Source organism: Pinus tabuliformis, chromosome 2_1, assembly GCF_031772625.1.
Source record: "Pinus tabuliformis cultivar Carrire ecotype Pingquan chromosome 2_1, CPIR1, whole genome shotgun sequence".
In the NCBI taxonomy this organism is placed as follows: Eukaryota; Viridiplantae; Streptophyta; class Pinopsida; order Pinales; family Pinaceae; genus Pinus; species Pinus tabuliformis.
The window spans coordinates 254,616,889-254,639,913 of NC_142299.1; the positions used below are offsets into that span (position 1 = coordinate 254,616,889).

The following is a 23,025-nucleotide window of genomic DNA, read 5'->3' on the forward strand; positions in this document are numbered from 1 at the left end:
AGAAACAAATAAGGAGAGAAGGAGGAAGATATAGATATAGATGGAGTTGGGAGAGAAGGAAGAATATGTATTTCACTCGATGTATTGATTTCAGTGTAGATGGTGATTTCTATTCCTATTTGATTGCTTGCACTAGATGCATTGGTTTTAGTGTAGATGTTGATTTCTAATGATATTTGATTACTTGCAATAGATGCATTGATTTCAATGTAGATGATTTCTAATCCTATTTGACTGCTTACATTAAATGCATTGATTTCAGTGTAGACGGTGATTTCTAATCCTATTTGATTGTTTGCGTTAGATGCATTGATATTAGCGTAGATGTTGATTTCTATATATATTTGATTGCTTGAATTAGATGCATTGATTTCAATGTAGATTATTTCTAATCCTATTTGATTTCTTGCACTAAATGCATTGATTTCAGTGTAGATGATGATTTCTAATCCTATTTGATTACTTGAACTAGATGCATTGATATCAGCGTAAATGTTGGTTTCTAATCCGATTTTGTTACTTGCACTAGATGCATTGATTTGAGTGTAGATGTTGATTTCTAATCCTATTTGATTACTTGCATTAGATGCGTTGCTTTCAGTGTAGATGTTGTTTTCTAACCTTATTTGATTGCTTGCATTAGATGCATTGATTTCAGTGTAGATGTTAATTTTTGGCTTGATGTAATTGGATGTATGATGGTACATTAATTTTAAAGTGATTGGATTAATAGTGTCCAGTGATTTCAGTGTAAACACAAAAAATTATTGACAATGCACATTGATTTTTGTGCTATAGTAATTCAACCTATTAATATTGGAGAGAAAGAGAGACAAGGTATGATGTTTACTACAACAGCTCGAGCTAAAGATTTAAATGGTTTACAATTTCAATTGTCATTTTCATATAATTGATATGAAAAGAAGACAAAACGAACAAGGGTGACAATAAGAATAGTACAAGAAAATAGTTTGAGATTGATCACAATGAAGACTATTTGTAATTGACTACATTTTTATTATTCACATTTTCTATCATGCGACACTATTACAATGTCACTTTGCATTCAAAATTTTTATTTCATCATTAAATTTATTAACAATATTTATCATGCTTGATTTTAGACTTTTGTGATCCATACTGATTTTGATAAATTATTTCGGATTAATCACATCATGAGTTTTTGGTCAACGTTTCGAACCATCTAATGTGGTTCATCATTAGGGCAAAGGTAACTAAGAAAATTTAAAAGTAAAATGACCAGATAAATCTTAGAAATATTTAACATATTTAAAATGATCATATTCATATTAGATGTATTTACATATCATTGATAAAATTCATCATATGTTTGATAAATTTTCCTTGGCCGCACACGACTGAAACCAGCCTAGATCCATCTTAACTCTGGATCTATCAAGCTCCGAGAGGTACCAAATCTCTCGAGATGCAAATATTTCCTCAAATTTTTCACTCTAAAAAGAGGTTTGCACCTCGAGAGATTTGATCATTCTCGGCGCTTGATAGATCCAGAGTTAAAATGGATTTAAGTTAGTTTTTATTTACATTGATGTTAATGTTTGTATTAATATTTTTGTTTAATATTAATATCAATGTTTTTGTTCAATATAAATATTAACATTGAACTCATTTTTATTAATATTAAAAAACTTAATCTTATTCGTGTGATTCTTGTAACATTATATTGCAGTAAAAGCCAATAAAGAAAAAATAAATGTGGAGACAAAAATTTGAAAGTATTCAGAATTCCAAGCCGTTTAGAAATATGTTCTAATTACAAATTTGAGGGATTATCTGCAACCAAAGCTTATTTAAATGGAAACCTACATATTTTAATTCCCAATCTGCATGTAGTATGATAATGGGTCAATTTTTTTAGCATCATTCTTAGTTTTTCAAAAAAATAGGTTTAATGGTAGAAATTTCTACACACCTTTCTCCACTCGGAAAAAACTAGCAACCAAACCTCTCTATCAAATCAGACTCATGAAACCTCTCTATGGGTATTGAATCTCTACAAACTTGTTAACCACAATTAATTTATTAAAACCTAATCAAATTAAACAACAAAAAAATATTTTTTGATAAACAAAGGCAAACCTGAATGCCAAATTTAACCTAAGCGGTAAAAGGGAACCTCGGCTTTCTGAAAAAAGTGTTAAAATTCTCTTCACAACGTTGTTTATATGCTTTTGTACTAAACTATTTTTGGGGAGCTTGGAGAACGGGTCGTTTCAAATACATATAATATGAAATAAAATCTCATTAAAGAAAACTTAAAATCCTAGTAACGTAAATATCCACAGCCAATTACCTCAACACACACACACAATAAAACCAATACGCATATTAAAAAGTGGTGATTGTGTGGCTTGATTATTAATTTGTTATGGCTTCCATTTATTAATAATTAGGCCGATAGGCCTTCCTTTGAAAGGGACTTTCGTCGTCCCTTTGTCCCTCGTACTGACACGTGGCATCGGATTCCGAATGGCAAAACCAGGGGTTTTTCAGTCTCGTGTGACAGGTAGCGTGAGAATAGAGCGGGACGGTTCTGCAGGGAGTGGCGTCAAAATAGAGCGGGACAGTTCTGAGGGAGTGGCGTCGTGGATATGAGTTACTTCTTTCCTGAAAGATAATGAGTAATAGTACCTGAGTTGTCGTAGTTCCTGAGATGCTGAAGCAGGGATGGATCCCACGTCTCTCCTGCCATTTTGGGGAGTGAATTACTTATGATTTGCCTGAATGAGGTGATCAGTCTCAGAAATTCAAGTGATGACCTTACCTTTATTCAAGCAAGCAGTTGGTGGGCAGTTCTTGAAATGATTCTAGCTACCCTTTGAATCCAGCTTCGTGGATACTGTACCGGCTAAGAGATGTGATTAACCATTTGGGTGCACCTGCCAAGTGATAAATGAGTATTAGCTTTAGAGGTGATTTATTTTCATTGGAAATGCTTTGAGAAACACACCCATGTTTGACTGGTGCACCACATAGCACAGAATGCCTTTGGCCGAGGGGCATGATTCTTGCTAGAATCACCCAAAATTTGCATCTGATCTCATCCTTTTTGAGACTCTTGCCACAGCAAGAATGGAACCAGGGTGGACAGATTTATACCCTGTCACCAAGCAAACCAGAAAACCAAGGCTCTGTTAATTTATTCTCTATTCTGTTAATGGAAGGAAACTTGTGTAAAAGTTAGTTTTAGTAGCTGAAATAGCTTGATCTTGCTCTTAGTTGGATTTCAGAGGCAAAATTTTGTTCTGTTAATAGAAGGATTCTCGCACAAAAGTTTGTTTTAGTGGCTGAAACAGCTTAGAAACACACCCATGTTTGACTGGTGCACCACATAGCACAGAATGCCTTTGGCCGAGGGGCATGATTCTTGCTAGAATCACCCAAAATTTGCATCTGATCCTTTTTGAGACTCTTGCCACAGTAAGAATGGAACCAAGGTGGACAGATTTATACCCTGTCACCAAGCAAACCAGAAAACCAAGGCTCTGTTAATTTATTCTCTATTCTGTTAATGGAAGGAAACTTGTGTAAAAGTTAGTTTTAGTAGCTGAAATAGCTTGATTTTGCTCTTAGTTGGATTTCAGAGGCAAAATTTTGTTCTGTTAATAGAAGGATTCTCGCACAAAAGTTTGTTTTAGTGGCTGAAACAGCTTGATCCTGCCCGTATTTGGATTTATCAGTTGTTTTGTTCTCACCCAAGTTAAAAGATTTTGGTCTTGCTCATGATTTTGTGCGAATTTAAAATTTTGTTGATTTATCAGTTGTTTTGTTCTCACCCAGGTTAAAAGATTTTGGTCTTGCTCATGATTTTGTGCGAATTTAAAATTTTGTTAACAGAAAAAGATCTATATTTACTATCTGATTTTACTTCTCTCTGTTATGTGTTGGACACCAGGTTTTGCCGCCTGCAGTACCTTTTAAAAAAGCAGCTGACAACACTAGCCCTAGACTTTCAAAGAACCCTGTTTTCAGTAATCACCAGAAATTAGCTGGCAGACGTGGGAGTCCTAATGGAATCAAGCCGCCATTTTCTTCGCCTGGTATGCCTCCATCTTCACGAATTCCCAACAAGCTTTTGCCAGTTTCTAATGTTTGTGCAGACACTAGTTTCAAAGGGAACGGGGAAACTGGAGTGAAGGGATTTATGCCTATGCCTGGTGGTAATGAGTATACCAGGCCTTCTTTCCAAAGAGGGGTCAGATCATTACACCCGCAAGGTGGTCCTAATCCATATTTGAACAGCTATGGACATAGGCCCAACAACATACACGAGCAAAGAAGGCTTAACTATGATTGGAATTCTCAGCAAGCTCTTTATGGTACAGATAATACTGCAATGTATCAAAGAGTTGGACCAAGGAATCGACCACTTCCCCCATTGATTCCTCCAAATTATGGTTTAGCAAATAATCCTGGTTTCCATGGTGATTGTATAGTGGTTCTTATTCCAATTCATTTGGCAGGAATAGTTCATAGCTGTTTCATATCTTGTTACTGTCACAATATTCATATTTGTAGTGGGTGAATTTTTGTTTTGCAGCTATACCAACATTATATTTTCCACCAAGAACACACCTAGATAGTGTTAGAGGCGGGCCTTATTTTGTGCAGCCCCCACCTCCTGGTGTGTTCGTTTCTGCACCTGATCCTCAGTTGTGTGCTAGCATAGTCAAACAGATTGACTACTACTTCAGGTTTGCTGAGACATACACTTTTATTACTTGTGGCCTATTTTCATGAACCAAAACAATTAGTATGTTTGTAATTCATCAAAATGTGATTCTTTTGATTTTTTAATTCTATGACAAATAGCTCACGCTTACTGCCATCACAGTCAATCGAGTACCATGCCAGGTTTTCCTGCGCAGGGGTCTGATTATTCTGATTATTGCTGTTCCATTAGCATAATTGATATGTTTTTTTCCCTCATAAAAAGAACTTATATTCTCATTATCCAAAATATACATTATGCAGACTAACAATTGATATGTTTACTTATTACTAATTATAAAAAGCCTCTTTACTTGAACTTTCTATCTGCTTACAATTAGTTTGTTCTTACCCCAATTGTGTTGTACATTCTTTACGATTTATTTGTTGTCTGCAGTGTTGTAAATTTATGTAAAGATCCCTTTTTGCGTATGAATATGGATGGGCAGGGTTGGGTGCCTATTTCATTGATTGCAGGTTTTAATCTGGTGAGATATTGGATAAGTGTTCATCTGTTATTATTCAATGTCTTTTAAAGCCTACTACTGTCTACAATTGATATCCCAATAAGTTCATAACTTTTCTGGTTTACATAAAGGAGATTATCTGGTTTCTGTTCAGGGGTAGAAAATCTTGTATATAATAAAAGATTCTATAATATCTTTTGCAGATTAAGGCATTAACATCTGACATAAACCTCATACTTTTTGCATTGCGAAGTTCAAGTGTAGTTGAAGTGAAGGTGAGTGTCATCATCACCTAACTTTTCAGAACTTGCCATTATCCTGCATTTGTCTATTATTTACATTTTCAGTCTTTTGTGACAGGCTGACAAGATAAGGAGGCGTGGTGACTGGTCAAAGTGGGTCTTACCTGCTGGAGTTATCAAATCTACGTCAAGGACTCAACCACAAGACACCTGTATAAATGTTAATACAGGCAATGTTGAAAATGATGCTAAATTGGAGGGGCAAACAAGTGTTTCGTCAAGGCATCTTATTGGATCTCCCTTAACAGAAAATGGAGTTCCAAGTGGAGTTTCATCTGAATTGGAGAGAACTTCAGATCATGGAATATCTAAGAGAACTTTTCCTGAAGGGGATATCATTAACGGTATTCTTGATATCAGGATAAATGAGACAGTATGAACTGCATTTTTAAGCACTATTTTTTTCTGTACATTATAGGGTTGCTGAATGAAAAGAATCTGGTGGTGTTCCAGCAAAACTTAGTGCTGGAAGGTTTCGATTTCATATATTGGGACATGAGAAAATGTGGAATGAAACATCATAAAAACTTCTTACAGTGATCTTCAGTTTGGCAAAGAGTTGGGAATTTAACAGTTCACCTGCAAAGACCTTAATTTGCATTTTTGGAAGAAAGTTCTTAATAATTTTAGATCATGGGCCATTACTCATGATCGAAAGGCTATGAAGTCTATTTTGGTATTTGCTATTGGATGAACTACCTCTGGTATTTTCTGCTTGGCATGCTGGGTTGCACATTTCGCTGTCAAAATAATGACAGAAGATGACTTTGATGTAATAATGACAACATTAATAGATCACAACTCATTACTGTTTTGGAAGTGCAACTTTTCAACTCCTTTGGTTGAATCAATTTTGAGTTAGGAGTGAGAATAAATGACATGCATGCTAATTGTTGAGCTAAATAGTACATCTTCTGATATACATTCAATTCGATATTACATTTGGGTGGTCATGCTGAAATTAATTTGAACTTTTTGCATTGTCAAGCTTTTCCTGTTTACATGACAAGTACTGATATTTGAATTATTGGCTAAGGTGTGAATCTTTCAGTTATCATTCTGATGGTACTTCGAATAAATGTTTGTTTTAAGCCAGTTTCTGTTGTCTTTTTCGAGGATTGATTGTCTTTGGTTAATCCAAATGATATGGAGCCTATATTATGTTGATGTTTTGTTTGCGTAAGTATCGTTCGTCATGTATTGGTGAAAGCACTGATCAAAGAACTGATTAACATTTAGAGACAGGAGTTGCACGTGGTCATAACTTACGCAACTCTATTGAAAGACCGAAAATTTTAATCTTTAACAATATTGTTGCTCTATTTTGTCTTTTGGATTGTGTTTTTCGTTTATGTATTAACCAGATTTTATAGATGGGTTTTGGTTCATGCCAGTTTTAAACTTTTTTTGTATGAATTTTTGATCGGAGAACCCACAGTAATGGAGTTTTTACACCAACGTTTCGAATCCCAAATGGGATCCATCATCAGGGAAAAGAGAAAGATGAAGAGAAAGATGATAAAAGAAGAGCCAGAAGGAGGAAATAAATACTCATGAGGGATGAATAATAGAGGCAAAGCACAGGTCGGCAGGAAAGATAAATAATGAAACCTAATTTTAATTTTAAATTTTTAATTTTTGATTATAATTTTAATAAATTAATCTTATTTATTTAATAACTTTAAAACAAAATCTTTAAACTAAAAATTTTTAAAATAATATAATTATCAAGAAACTAATATATATAATGATATTAATACCAAAAAAACATTAAATAACCTAAAATCCATATTGGTATTAATATCTAAAAACTAGAATATATATTAATATTTATATCATAAATCCTAATAACATTAATATTTATATAACCTAAAGACATAACTAAATATTTATCTAACCTAAGGACTATACTTCATATATATATATTAGTATTAATAACAATAAAGCCTAATGCCTATATCAAAATCTAAAAAACTAATATATATATTTTAATATCATAAACTTTTATATAACTTAAACTCTATATAAATTTATTATCTAAAAACTAATATATATATATTAATATTAATATATATAACTTAATGACTCTATATGACTATATAATAATAATATATATGATATATAACTTAATATTAATATATATGACTATATAACTTAATATTAATATAAATATGACTATATAACCTAATGACTATATAACCTAATATTTTTATAAAACCTGATCACTATATAACTTAATATTTATATTTATATAACCTAAAGTCTATATAGCTTAATATATGTAATATCAATAAAAACCTAACCACTCTCTAAATAAATTAATATTAATATAACATAAATTCTATATTAATTCAATATTAAAAACTAGACTATATTAGAACATGCATTAATGCCTAAATTTTATTAAAATCAAACATTGAGGTTATATTAATAATTAGGGCTTTAATATAATATAAATAACCTAATGACAATATTACTATGAAATTCAAAACACAGCTTTTTTTGTAGTTAAACTTTGGTTCGATTCTTGCTTGCATTCATCATTTAATGTTTTTGGAGTGATGAAGAGAATGTAATGGACAAGGGAAACTCAAAGCAAAGCTTTTTTTTTGGCATTTATGCTGAAGGTTTTGAAATTTTTGTTGATATAACATTGGGTAATCCAACAGAATGATGATTGCACTTCTGATAATGTGTCTAGACTTATTCCTTGTAAGATTCTTGCCTACGTTGAGAACAGTAGAAGGAATTGGATTTTTTGTCATTGAAGCTAAATCTAAGTGTTTCTTTTTGCCTCTTCATACAATGATTTGGGCTTACTGCATTGGAGATGCAGTTCATTTTGATCCTTACTCGTAACTAACATTTTCAATCCTGAAGAAATATTGTTTGGCGATGAGTTGGTTATGACCCAGATTGGAAACATAGAGAAAAGCTTTGTAGATACAGCATTGGTTAAAGCAGCAGAATGGTGCTCACTCTCCAGGTATAGGCTTGTCTACCCTTGAAGTTTCTGCCTTTTGAGCTGATTAGAGGTGTAATGGGTCTAGATTTTGTATGTCATTTTGACTATCTGAATTTAGTGGGTACTCTTTGCTCTTCCTTCCTGGAATCTGTACAAAGATAGATTACAGTGAATGTCTTTATTTCTCTAGTAATTAGATTGGAAATGTAAAGGATCGTAAAGAAAAACGTTAATCACCTTTTATATTAAAGTATATATGATTTCTCGTAGATACAACATTGGTTAAATCAGTAAGGTTGGTGCTTACTCGTCAGGCATAGGCTTGTCCGCTCTTAAAGTTTTTGACCTTTGATCTAACTAGAGGTAATGGATTCTGATTTTGCACGTCATTATGACTCTGAATTTCCTTGGTGTTCTTTGCTCTCTTCCTGGAGTCTGTAGGAAGATAGGTTCCACTGAGTAGAGATGTATTGCCTTAATAATTACCTGATTAAAGTTGTTCATTTATAAATGAGAGATTTAGATATTGTTGATTTATTTTATCAAATGTTCCCTGACTTTGTAGGGGTCCTGAAAACTTGAAGAGTATTTTTGTAAAGACTTTGCCTTGGAGTTCGCTTGAACTGCATCCAAACCCAGCTCAATTTTGTCAGTGAGCTTGACAGTTCACTTACAATTAATCAGCCTTTGCTTGAACTGCATCTAAACCCAGCCCAATTTTGCTAGTGAGCTTGACAGTTCTCTTACAATTAGTCTGATCCTTAAAGACCCTTTTCTAAAGTCAATCTGGTTCTGAACATGGCCATCTACATAATTTGGAAGCTGATTGTCATGGTATTCACACGCAACTTTGGTCTTACTCACAGTCTCACCATGATCAAGGAGGTCCCATGACTACTCGGAGAACTCTGCATTGAGTTCTTCGTAAATCTTAATGTGTTGTGCGGGTCCACATGGGTCATTTCTGTGAACTCTGTTGCGGGCTTGGTAATCTGGGTATGCTCAATATCATCCTTAGAAACTTAATCAGAGCTTGTTGAGTGAAAGAGGAGTGGGGACAGTTAAAGCCTATCACTTAAACTGTGCCCTATTCTTATAGGGCAGTCTCTTTTCATATGGTGTTGCTTCATGATTATGTTTAGTATGATATATATGTATATTTTTTTTTAACCCTGAGCGTAATGGTCCATAGCTCTGCCGGAGCTTCACACCATTCGGCTTTACTACCGAAGCCTCACCAGGGTGGACCCCAAGGATTGAACCTGCTCCTCATAACAGAGGGCCAGCGGACTGGGAGGGGGATCCGACCCATTGGGCTACCTGTCCGGAATATGTTAAGTATGGTATTTACGCACCATATCTACTTTTCTAAAATGTGGATATTTACTGTAATATAGTAAGGTCTTTTGGTTATGGATTTTGTTTGATATTGGTTGATTTTGCTTGTTAGTATTCTACTTGCGTTTGGGTTTCAGCTCTTCCATTGTTTACAAAGCATCAAATCATTTACTTCTGATTCAGTGGCAGGGTACCGCTTTGAATTTTATTTGTGGTATCTGTCCCAGCAGTCCACGTCTTACTTTTCCACTTCAGACTTGGTTTTCATCATCCACAAGCGTCATACCTTTGCCCCTTGTTTAGGTGATGCATGTAGGCAATTCATACCGCATGTGTAGGGTAAATACTTTGCATGGTTATGATTTTGTTTTGAGGCATATTTGCAATTGAGTCAAAAATTAAGTGTGAATATTGTTCCTTATTTATTAAACAAGTCAAAGTCAAACATGAATGGTGCTTTGGTTAGTGTTTGGTCAAGGGTTTGAGTTGGATTGCATGCTATCTAGCCTATCTTTGTTGCACTCGATCCTTGTCCTTTTGTATTGGTAGTAACTTGTGCTGCTTTTTGGTGTCAGCTTTAGCACAATATCTTAAATGTCTTCTCCTTGTTTGATGGTGGATTTGTTGATCTTATTGTTATTGGAATTGAGAGTAGGAATGTTGGTCCATTTTTGTAGTGATGGCACTATTCAAGGTAACCAAGAAATTGATTCCAAAGATTTATCATGAGCTAACTTTGATGTTGAGGGAGCTTTCATTTACAGTTTTATTTTTGAAAATGATTAATTTTCTAATGTGTTTTGAGTGAAAACCTATCTAAAATATTGTTGATTGATTCTTGCTTGATTATGTAAGAGTTTGGTTAATGAGGCTTAGGAGCCTCATTATTGGCATTGTATCCACATTGTTATTTCAGCAAGTGTTTTCCCTACTCCAATAGTATGATGTCATAACTTAGGGCTTATGGTCTATAAAAATACATGTGGTATTTTCTCAATGGAGCAAGGAGTTTTTAGTGGACCAAGCAGACCAATTGCAAGTGGATGCCACATCACCCCCCATCACTCTATACGCTATGTGGCTAAACCATATAGCGTAGGTTTACAAGAAATATATAGTTTTAGGCAGACATACCTTAGAGTGCACAGATAAGTATAAATTATCCAAAAAATATTGTGGAGGCCTATCCATTTCATTCTACTCTGAATTTTGCATGTCTGCTGCTTAACATTTCATTGAGTATATATCTACAAATCAGTGATTTTGGGATCAAATCCCACAAAGCAATTCTAGCAATTCTATACCTGCTCTTCAAATTCCTTCAAGCTTTTGAAAGCAAAACCAATGAATTATCAATATAATTTTACCATAATAAAAAAACAATTAGAAGGCGTTTAGCTAGCTCAAATTGCTCATCCGTTAGGCTTGAACCAACATCTCTTCTAGAGAAATTCAACAATTCTAATTTAATAATCCTATCGGCCTCTCTTTGTACCTTTTGGGACAATTGCTAGTATTAGCTACAACCATGCTCATAGTTTTGAAAAAGCGGGCGATGACATGGATTCATTATTAACATTCATTAGGATATGGGTTTTAATAATTTTCGTTACAAAGATGGTTTCCATGTGACCATACCTTAGCAGACAAAACAATTGCATACCACTCACTTAGCGAAACGTTTAACAATATGAATCCACATTGCAATGCATATTGTTTAAATTTTTTTTTAATTTATTTCTTACTAATTAACATATGTAGTTATCAACAATAGGTACAGTAAATTTTTAATCGTGTTTTGTAAAATATTAATTTAAGTATGGTTTAAACATATGATTTAGATATGCAAGGAAGTTATGTTTTTCAATAGCATTCATTGATGGAGTGATGACGACAAGAATATACCTTCATCTGTCAATTTACGCCATCTGATAAAAAAGATTAATTAAAAAAAGGTTTAAAGTCCCCAATTCCAATAAGGGGACGCCTATCGGTGTAAATATACATGTAACAGTGCAAATTTATATTATCATATTCAAATTTGACAACATTGTATTTATTAAACAATAATGGTTTTCATTTTCTTTTACAAGTTGTTTTTTGTTTTCTTTTACAAGCTGATAACCCTTGGACTACATGCATTCAAACTCCACCACTTAACATTTTTATTTGTGTTAGTTCGATCATAGTCGCCAATGAAGGATTCAGGGGCTATATGCTCTATGGGTATACTCAACAAAACCATTCGTATCCCCATTCACATAAATATTTGCACGTGTCAGAACTAGATCTACAATCATTGTTCTAGTAGCAGATCACTTTTGCACTTAGATAGATAATAGATCTTCTTCTTTTTTTAAAGTTAGGCACTCTACATTAAGTTAAATGAGGATTACATAGACTAAAAGTTTTATATTACTAGTTCGCCTAAAGGGAAACTAGACCAGTAACATAAGTTCAAAGTCGTGAGGTTGTTAAGACCTCGTCTAACTAGTGCATCTTGTAAATAGAAACTTATAAAAATAGGTTGGTTGTGCTAGATCTTAACATATATCAACATGACAAAACAAGGTTTGAATGCACAATTGGAATCATATTCTAACATTAGAGGTGTAGATGCCCAAATTACTAGAAAAAATCACAAGTAAGATTTTACATCTCCTATATCATCTACCAACAATCAAAGTTTGAAGAGGTCGATGATGTTATTGCTTCAAACTTGAAGCTACATCGCAAATATCATGAATGGGGGCAAGAATCCTAGGTTTGTAAGATGTATCACTTTGATGGTTACAATTCTCAAACAAATATGGACAAAGAGATGATATTTCCATAAACACATGTCAAAGAAGAGAAAAGTTTAAATTATTTGTTATGAGAACAGATGCAGATGAGGAAGTTGATGTAAACATGAATGAATGAATGAATAATAATAATAATAATAAACTATAAGCACGGGGAACAATGATTTCGCCACTCGAAAATTTCGATGTTTGGTAAATAAAATATGCCAAGATATGGTGTGCAAAGGACTCTAGCATGCAAAAAAAAAAAAAAAAATAGAAAAATTAATGTGAAAAACAGTAAAGTAAAAAGGGCTTAGGTGACATTAGTGAATATGTTATGATAAAGAGTTTGGGCATTAAAAACAGAATTTCCATTTGAGTTAAAGTTAGAGTGAATTTTAAATGTTTACTAAATGTGTTTTTTCAATTGGATTCACTCATGCAAGGGTTCACTCATGTAAGGGGATTATTATAAAACCAACCTAGATCTATCTTAACTTTGGATCAGTGCGAGAGGGATAAAATCTCTTTTCAATTTAAAAGAGGTTTTCATCTCAAGAAATTTTGATTTTAAAAGAGGTTTGCATCTCAAGAAATTTGATCCCTCTCGCCACTTGGTAGATTCGGAGTTAAGATGGACCTTGATTGGTTTAATTATTAATTATAACTAATTATAATTTTATAAATATAAATGTAATTATTAATTTTATGTTTTTTATTTTATTTTACTAAGTCAAAATGTTAAAGATTACAACATCTCTATCATAATGGGATCAAATGTTTACATAGGATTTAAGGTTACTTATTAACCTCAAATATAAAAAAACTTGTTAATAAAAAATGAATTGGGTGACGCAAAATTTTGGATAAATATAATATTACAATATTTATTACCACCCCCACCCAATAAAAGTGGCCAAGGGTGGGAGGAAACACTAATTACAATGTAATATTATTACAATTTACCTAGTATTTCTCATGCACGGCAACCTAAATATTACATTTTACTCAATATTTCAGCCCAAATATTACATTTTACTTAATATTTCCCCTCACCCTTGCTAATTTTATAGTTGAGTTTGTTTACATTCAAACTTCAAATTTAAAGAAAAATTACAATAAGAAGTGGGTGAGTTGAGGTGAACAATTGGGTAAAATGTAATATTACAATATTATATTTTATCCAATATAACCTAGTAAAAAATGGATGGAAGTAGGAAAAAATATTAGATAAAATGTGATTATTATATTTTTCCTCATATTTGTCCCACCTCTAAACATATCCAAACAAATGTCCAACGCTAACATATCAATAAAAAAATTACCTTTACAGGCTACATACGACATCATTTTCTATAGCTAATTATGTATTTAAATTTAACATCAAACTAAGATGGATGGTTTAATTTCCCTCTAAAATAGGTTATATTCCACAATACCATGGATTCTTAAAAAATGGGTTAATACCATGGGTCATTTTTATTTTTTTATTATTTAGTTTTTATAGGGTTATTTTTATTTTGTTATTTTATTTTATTTTCACTCAGTTAAAATGTCTACATTATGTTACGTTACACATTTCTAGCATATTATAGGCATTAGATCTTGGCTCAACAAAAAAATTACATATATCCTTCATACTAAAAAGTCTTTTTTTAATATTTCAATTACTTTATCTCACTATATACAGTTTGATGTAAAATAAAGGTGAAAATTGAAGTATTTTATTTATGAGTGACATTGATTTGTAATGTTATTATTATTTTTTTAAAGTAAAGTTATACACAACATCTCTTTCATATATGTGTGTGTGTGTATTTTGATGTAACGTTACGTGACAAGGTCTCCCTCATGTACTCAACTATAGAGCGCATCTCTGAGCAATGAAGAAAATATAGTCAAAGTCTGAGTTTACTCAAATTGAGGTGGACAGTGGAGAATGTGTGTGTGTGTGTATTAAAGTCAATTTATAAGTGTCAAGAGAATCAAAAAATCTTATGTGTGAGTCAAACAATTTTGGTCATGTAATAAAAACTTGCCTATGAAGTGTTTGTGAAGCCATGGAAAATCCATGAATGAGATGAAATTTTATGGATGCAAAGAGTCATGAAGTCATCATTTGTTGTAGAGGGGTGCATAATTGTTGTTACTCGACACCCAAGGTTTAAGTCTATGGTCATAAGTTAAAAATAATGAAAAGTCATTTTATATGTTTACTCATTGAATAATTGTCAAATGTAAAGAGTTTGACTAAGACAGGCTTGGAGTTACAATAAAGCCAAAAATCGTAGGAGTCTTGTTGGACCTTGATCAAATTCTACAAGAAACATACCCATGAATAATATTACAAGTAAAAGATATGAAGACTCCATGATAGAAACCTAAGGCAAACAAAAATGCAAGCAGAGAGAAGAAGACTTAGTGATAAGAAGAATCCCTTAATCTAGTGAAGCTTGAACAGAGGAGAGTATCAAGCAAATAAAGCTTAGAGTGAAGTTCCAAGGAGAATAAGAACTAACAGAAATACCAACAGGCCAGGTTCAAAGGAAAACCTTGGTGAGGTATTGTGTTAGCAAGGTGATATAAACTTGCTATAGAAGAGATGCAAATTACAACCTACAATGAAGGTGAGTATGACAAAGCTAAGGAAGTGAAGGGCTTGATAGATGTCACTTGTCATAGAGCTTGTTGTAGATCTAATCCAAAAATATAAGATAATTCAAATATACCCAAAAACAATAAGATAGTGCTCTGATACCACTTGTTGTAGATCTAACCCAGAAATATTATGATAATAGAAATAACCCAAGAATAACAAGATAGAATAGATAGAAATGCTTCTCTTTATTGATATCAAGACCCTTAAGGTAGGGCAACACCATACATTCACTCCTTAAGGAAGGAGAACACTCCACAAGCCATATGCCTGTTCATACAATAATCTTTCACTCTCTCTCTATGTGGAGTCTCTAGCCTCTATATAGGCCTCATACATACAATACCATGGTTCCCTCATACCATCAACTAATACCATGGGCCCATTACATTATTACTAACTACTTGTGGTCCCTTACATGATATAGGTTAACCACCTTATTTATTACTATGGCCCATCCCATTATTACATTATTACCTTGGGTACCTCCCTTGGTACCCCATATTATCCCCCCTAGGTATATAACATTCCACCCCCCTAAGCATGTTTCGTCCCCGAAACATGGGAAGAACACAAATAATAAGATCTACTCAAAAGAGTAGTCCACTGGTACCATGCATGTGCATCTAGCCATCCAAGAGAAAGGTGAACCCTCGATCTCGTTGGTGCCTCGCTCACTTGAGATGGAAGTTGACCATGGCGGCTCTTCTGTGTTGATGTGTATTAGGTGGATCTTCTCTCCACGCTATTCGTCATACGGGGGTTGTTGTGCTTGTGACTACTTGGTTTCCATCTTGATGGTTGTCTTGCGGGGTGATTTGGGTGATGATATGTTGAAGTTTTAACCTACGATGTATTTTTCTTTAATTCACCCTGCTGTGGTGCCTGTTGTGTTGTCTTCTTTTCCAATATGACTTCAACCACTGAGCCCTCCTCTAATGTATCATCACCTGTAACCTTTTCTTCTTCAGCCTCTGTTTGTGTTTGATTGTTGATCATCCAAGGCTCATCATCTGATATGTCAGTCCCTGGAACATCTTATGCTTCAGCCTCCATGTGCTCTACCTGTTTATTGATGGAAATATTCTGTAATGTAATGTTCTTCTTTTTATACCAAAGCTTCAAGAATTTCTTCTGTACATTAATATTGATAGTACCCGCAGATTCCATCCAAGGATATCCCAAAACAACATCCATATTATCCATCTCTGAAGTATAAAAATCACCATGCAACACATACTTATCCATAGAAATCTTCAAATCCTTATACACTTGAACATCCTCATCATCCACCTGTGTGTTTTCAATGTGTTTTGCAGGAACTTGCAATGTTTTTTCCAAATTAGCATTGATGAAATTATGCTTGCAACTAGGATTTATAGAAACAATGATCTTCTCTTTCTAAATCAATCCATGAACCTGCAATAAGGAAACATCAGTAGAAAATAACCCTTTAGGTTCCATGGTTTCCTTCTTTTCTGTAAAAATAAAATCTTTGCTAGGCAATGTGTCTGTCTATGTGAGCTTATCAACAAGATTAGTTTTTCGGCCAAAGTGGTCCATAATAGTTTTTGTGAATATGTCCCAAGTCCAAAACCTTCTATTGGAACATTGATGCTCTTGCCACCATTGTCGTCTTTCATTGTCCAAGTACATGCTCCCCACCATAAGCTGAGTCTCATCATCTAAGATGTGATTCAGATTGAAACACTGCTCCATTTGTGCTAGCCATCTAGCTGGATGAGAGCCATCAAATTTATACAAGTCCCTCAGATTCCGATTTGGGCCCGCCATCACAAAAAATTTGGCGAAAATTTGAAATGGTCACAAGTTCGTCAATATTGCTCAGAATTCCTATTATAAAATTTTTTTGGAAATGGAACAACCATTCTGCATCTACCCATGTGATAGAAATCCTGATTCAGACACTAGAATTTCATATCTGCGCTGTTACTCTCCCGCCGTCACCCAAAATTTCTGAAAAAAAGAGCCGATTTTAAATCAGCGATATCTCCCTCATCCGGACTCCGACTCGACTGATTTTTTTTTTTGAAATTGGGTATTTTTTCACAAAGAATCCAGATCTGCAATTAGATTTTGTAGATCTTGTGCTAGGACATCCAGATCTGTGCCGCAAATTCACTGCCCCGAAAAATTATCTGCCACCCCACTGATTTTTAAATCAGTGATATCTCCTTCATCCGGACTCCGATTCGACCGATTTTTTTTTGAAGTCGGGTATTTTTTCGCATAGAATCTAGATCTGCAATTAGATTTTGCAAATTTTGCACCAAAACGTACAGATCTGATCTTCAACTCGCCGCCCCCGAAATCCTGCAAAAAATTAAAAAAAATTCTCCACTTTTGTGCCCAAGAAAGTGCTCTGATACCACTTGTTGTAGATCTAATCCAAAAATATAAGATAATTCAAATATACCCAGAAACAATAAGATAGTGCTCTGATACCAATTGTTGTAGATCTAACCCAGAAATATATGATAATGGAAATAAACCCAGAAACAATAAGAGAGAAATAGATAGAAATGCTTCTCTTTATTGATATCAAGACCCTTAAGGTAGGGCAACACCACGCTTCCGTACCACTTGTTGTAGATCTAACCCAGAATATTATAGATCTGATATAAAGATATAAGACAATACAAATAAACCCAGAAATAATATGAAATGATTCTTTATTGATCAAACCCTTAAGGTAGGGCAACACCATACATTCACTCCTTAAGGAAGGAGAACACTCCTCAAGCCATATGCCTGTTCATACAATAATCATTCACTCTATCTCTATGTGGAGTCTCTAGCCTCTATATAGGCCTCATACATACAATACCATGGGTCATTAGCATGGTTCCCTCATACCATCAACTAATACCATGGGCCCATTACATTATTACTAACTACTTGTGGTCCCTTACATGATATGGGTTAACCACCTTATTTATTACTATGGCCCATCCCATTATTACATTATTACCTTGGGTACCTCCCTTGGTACCCCATATTATCCCCCCTAGGTATATAGCAGAGCGAAGTGAAAAAAAAAGTTGAAGAAAGATAAGAACAAGTGTGAAGGATAAGCCTGTAAAGATGGAACTTAAGATAAGAGCTACTAAAAGAAGTTAGAGAATGAAATTAACAACAAAGACATTGATGACAGAGATGAGGAACATAAAGGAATGTTTGCAAAACATAGTGACAATTCAGAGAATAAGGATTGAAGTAGGTTACGTAAGTGATGAAGAAGAACCACAAGAAGACATGGTAGTAAAATAAGAGAAAGAAAGTGTAGAAGAAAGGATTGTAAAGAGAATCGTGAAGGTAATATCCAAACCTCAGTTATAAGTTTCTATCTGTGAAGGAATTCTTAATGTGAAGAATTTATTGATTGGATTGAAGCCATGGATAAATATTTTGAATATGAGTAGGTAGTAGGTAGTAGGTAACAAGAAGGCTATGTTTGTTGTTACAAGATTGAAAGGACATGTTTCATTATGGTGGGATAACATTCAGAATAAAACAAGAAAGAGAGGGAAGCAAATGATCACATCATGGGCTAGAATGGTAGCTAAGTTGAAATCTAAATTCATGCCAAGAGACTAGTACAGACAATTGTTTAAAAAGCTTCAGAAATTGAGGTAGAGAGAAATGAGTGTGAAAGCTTATATAGAGGAATTTTATAAGTTGACTATAAGAGTGAGTTATGTAGAAGAAGGTGTGGAAAAGGTAAAAAGGTATATAAACAGACTAAAACCAACATTCAAGATGAGATTTGTTTATTATTTCCAAGAACAAAGGAGGAAGCTTATCAACTTGCACTTAAAGCATAAGAAAAATTGTCTAGGAAACAAACTTAGTATCTAGGAGACATAAGCAACTATTCCAGATAAGAGGTAGCATGATGACGACAAATTGATTCAAATTTATGAAAGAAGAGAAGGAAGTCTTCCAAGTCAAAGTCAAATTCCAATCGAATATCATTCACCCAAAGGAAGAGCATCACATTGAAAAGGTGAATATCTCTGGGGTAAGTGTTTTACACGCAATGAACATGGTCATAGATCTTAATGAATCTCCAAATTTTCTACATGAAGGTCATATTAATCATATTATCCATGCTAAAGATGGAGGGAGTATAGGGTCATCATTTCTAGTGAAAAATACACTTTCAAAGCCAAGCATGGAGATCAAAGAGAAAATACATGGAAAATCTTTATTTAGAACCACTTTCAAATCAAAAAGTAAGTGTTACAAAACAATTATTGATGGTGGTATTATAGTGAATTTAGTATCTTTTAAAATAGTTGAGAAATTGAGTTTGGAAATATTTGTTCATCCTACACCTTATAAACATGGTTACATAGAGAACATCTAATTTTGGATGTTTGTGATGTTTTATTGGGTACACCATGGCAATTTGATAAAAGACCAATTCATGATAGGAGGAAAAATGCATATACCTTTGAAAAGAATGGTGAAAAACATATATCGCTCCCATTAAAGGATGAAAGTGCAACAGTAAAGATCAATAATCAAGTGTTAATGATGAGTAAAAAGGAGTTTTTGAAACATGAAACAAAAGATGAAATAAGATCTCGATAAGACAAAGCTAGTTGTTGCAAACATTGACATGATTGGTCTCCTTTTCAGAAAATTAGATTTTCTTAAATGAGCATAAGAATATGATGAATAATGAATTGTCTAGTGAAGTGTCGAGGAGAACAGGTTTAAATTATCTAATGGTATCTATTGCTTAAGAGAATTTTCAAAAAGAGGTTGTGATGGAAAGCAATAGTGAAGAAATTGTCATAGGTGAACAAAAGGACAATGAAGAGCAAGAGGTTGTCTTTGGAGACAAAAAAGGGATTTTGTGTGAGAAACCTCAAGCTGACATTGCAAACAATATGAGTAAAGATTGTTGTGAGCAAGTTTTCGAAGAGAGTATTCGCAGATCGAAGAAAGAAGAAGCAACAACAAGAAAATCTAGTATAATTTCATGCATATGAGGTGCAAAATGAGTGTTGGGTTGTGTTATATTCTTTCCACGACTAGCTGAGGTAGTTAACCAGGGGGTTAGAAGGAGGGCGGAACCCCCCCTTCGTTGCACCAATTGTGTAGTGGGGGGGTTCACAGGGGGTTTGAGGGGTGCAGGTAGCCCCACTCTATGGGGTTCGAGGCAGCACCCCGGAAAATTTTGTTTTTGGACATTATATTAGGTTGTGTGAACCTACCTATGGTTTTGTGCATGATTTTTCGCACATGGTTTTGGATGCGATGGTTTTCAATCCATGGTTTTGGACGCGATGGTTTTCGGTCCATGGTATTGGATGCTTCGGCATATATAAATATGGATTGTAACATTGAAAGGAACATAATGAAAAATCAAGATGGTAGTCCCGGTTTTGGGATCCAGGGGAAAATCTCTGTGTATATGTGTTTTATGTGTTATGCTCTCACATTGTTTATTTTCTGTGTTTAGAATTGATATGCAGGTGATTTCTGTGCGGGGTTAAAACCTACATTTGGTATCAGAGTTGTTTTGGCTTCAAGGGGACGCCTTTGTTGCTGAGGGGTTTCGCTCAGGCCTGTGGTAGACCCTATTCAGTGGGAGATCTACGAGATTGATTCTGGTGGTGAAAGAAGATGGCAAGCAGTGGAAAGATAGAGATCAAGAAATTTAATGGTCAGATTTTTGAGTTGTGGAAACTCAAGATGGAGGATCTGTTGGTGGATAAAGATCAATGGATCGTGGTAGATCCGGGTACTAAACCAACAGGAGTGTCCGATGAAGAATGGAAGAAGTTAGATCGGAAGGCAAAGAGCACAATATGATTATGTGTCTCAAATTCAGTATTGATGAATGTATCAGGGGAAGCTAGGGCTAAGGCTTTGTGCGACAAGTTAGGGACTTCATACCAATCTAAGTCTCTGGTGAATAAACTGTTCCTGTGGAAAAAGCTGTATAACCTGAAGATGAAAGATGGAAACTCAGTGACAGAGCATCTGAACGCATTTAATACTATGGCAAGTCAGTGATTATCTATTGATATTAAAATTTCAGATGAAGATAAGTGCATCAATTTGTTGTGTTCTCTACCAGATTTGTGGGATAGTCTGGTTATTGCAATAGGTAGCAACACAACTGCCTTGCAGTTTGATGAAATAGTCTCATCCTTGTTGACGAAGGAGGTGAGATGGAAAAATATGGAGAGCGAGAATGGTGATGCCTTGTCTATACGAGGACGGCCCTAGAACAGAAACAAAAATAAGTCATCGAGTGGGAGATCTAAATCTAGAGGGAGATTTAAATCTCCAGGAAAACCTGTAAAGGTGGTGTGCTAGAAATGCGGAAAAGAAGGGCACTACAAAAGGGACTGTAAATCTAAAGCTCCTGATAAAGGAAATGGATCTGATGATGCTCCTTCTGTAGAGGCGAAAACCACCTCAGATGAAGGTGGGGATGTGTACTTGGCTTCTTCAAGTACACATGTAGATCATGAGGCATGGCTGATTGACTCAGGTGCATCCTTTCACTTCACTCCCCATAGAGAGTGGTTCTGCGTGTATGAGAAATATGATGGCCGTGATGTCTTCTTGGGGGATGATAGGAAGGCTAGAATCGTTGGTCGCGGAAAAGTAAAGTTGAAGTTGCAAGGTGGAAGGGTTAGAACACTTCCGGGTGTTCTGCATATTCTTGCATTAGCCAGAAATCTGATTTCTGTAAGCAAGTTGGATGATGTAGGTGTAAAAACAATGTTCGAGAAGGATACCTGCAAGATGGTTGGGGGGGCACTGGTATTGATGCGGGGAGTTCAAATTGGAACTTTGTACAAGTTGCAAGGTAGCACTGTTGTTGATGGGTGTAACAGTTCTGTGGTTCCTGAAAGTGGAGCAGAAAATCTAGTGGTCTCTGGAGAGAAAACCATGTTGTGGTTTTAAAGGCTTGGACATATTGGAGAGAAAGGCCTTTGAATACTTCATGGTAGAAGGTATGAGTAATAGCTCTCTCGATTTTGATTTATGTGAAAATTGTGTATATGGGAAGCAGAATCGGGTGAGTTTCCCCTCTAGTGATAAGAGGACGAAACAAATATTAGAGCTTGTGCACAGTGATGTGTTTGGACCTATAAAGGTTCCATCATTGGGTAAGTCTTTGTACTATGTATCATTTATAGATGAATTCTCAAGGAATACATGGATATATTTCCTTAAGAAGAAATCTGAAGTCTTTGACAGGTTTAAATAATTTAAGGCTCTGGTGGAAAACCAGACAAAGAAGAAGACAAAGTTGTTGAGGACAGATAACAGCTGAGAATTTTGCAGTAAGGAATTTGAAGAGTTCTGTAAGAAGTTTGGTATAGCATAGCAGAAGACTACTCCATATACACCTTAGCAAAATGGAGGTGGAGAAAGAATGAACAAGATGTTGATGGAAAGGGCAAGAAGCATGCTCAATGGTGCCGGGTTAGGACAGGAATTCTAGGCAGAGGCGGTGGAGACAGCATGTTACCTGGTCAACAAATCACCTTCATCAGTGTTGGAGGATAAGACTCCACAAGAAGCATGGACTGGTAAGAAACCCTCTCTTTCACATCTGAGGGTATTTGGATGTGATGCATATATACATGTTCCAAAGGAGAAATGAACCAATTTGGATAGTAAATTTGAAAAGTGCATCTTTATTGGGTATAAGGATGGTTTAAAGGGTTATAAGCTTTGTGATCCAGGTGGATGTTGGTGGCCA

At 34.7% G+C, this 23,025-nt stretch overlaps 1 protein-coding gene across 1 annotated transcript; it reads left to right on the plus strand.

Moving 5' to 3' along the window:
• The first annotated feature begins 3,911 nt into the window (after positions 1-3,911).
• Positions 3,912-6,202, plus strand: LOC149199674 (la-related protein 1C-like). The gene is made up of 5 exons (XM_089399436.1): positions 3,912-4,466; positions 4,583-4,736; positions 5,150-5,240; positions 5,423-5,494; positions 5,580-6,202. Exons 1-5 carry the CDS (start codon positions 4,085-4,087, stop codon positions 5,898-5,900), a joined length of 1,020 nt encoding a protein of 339 aa, XP_089255562.1. The 5' UTR covers positions 3,912-4,084; the 3' UTR covers positions 5,901-6,202.
• The last annotated feature ends 16,823 nt before the right edge of the window (positions 6,203-23,025 follow it).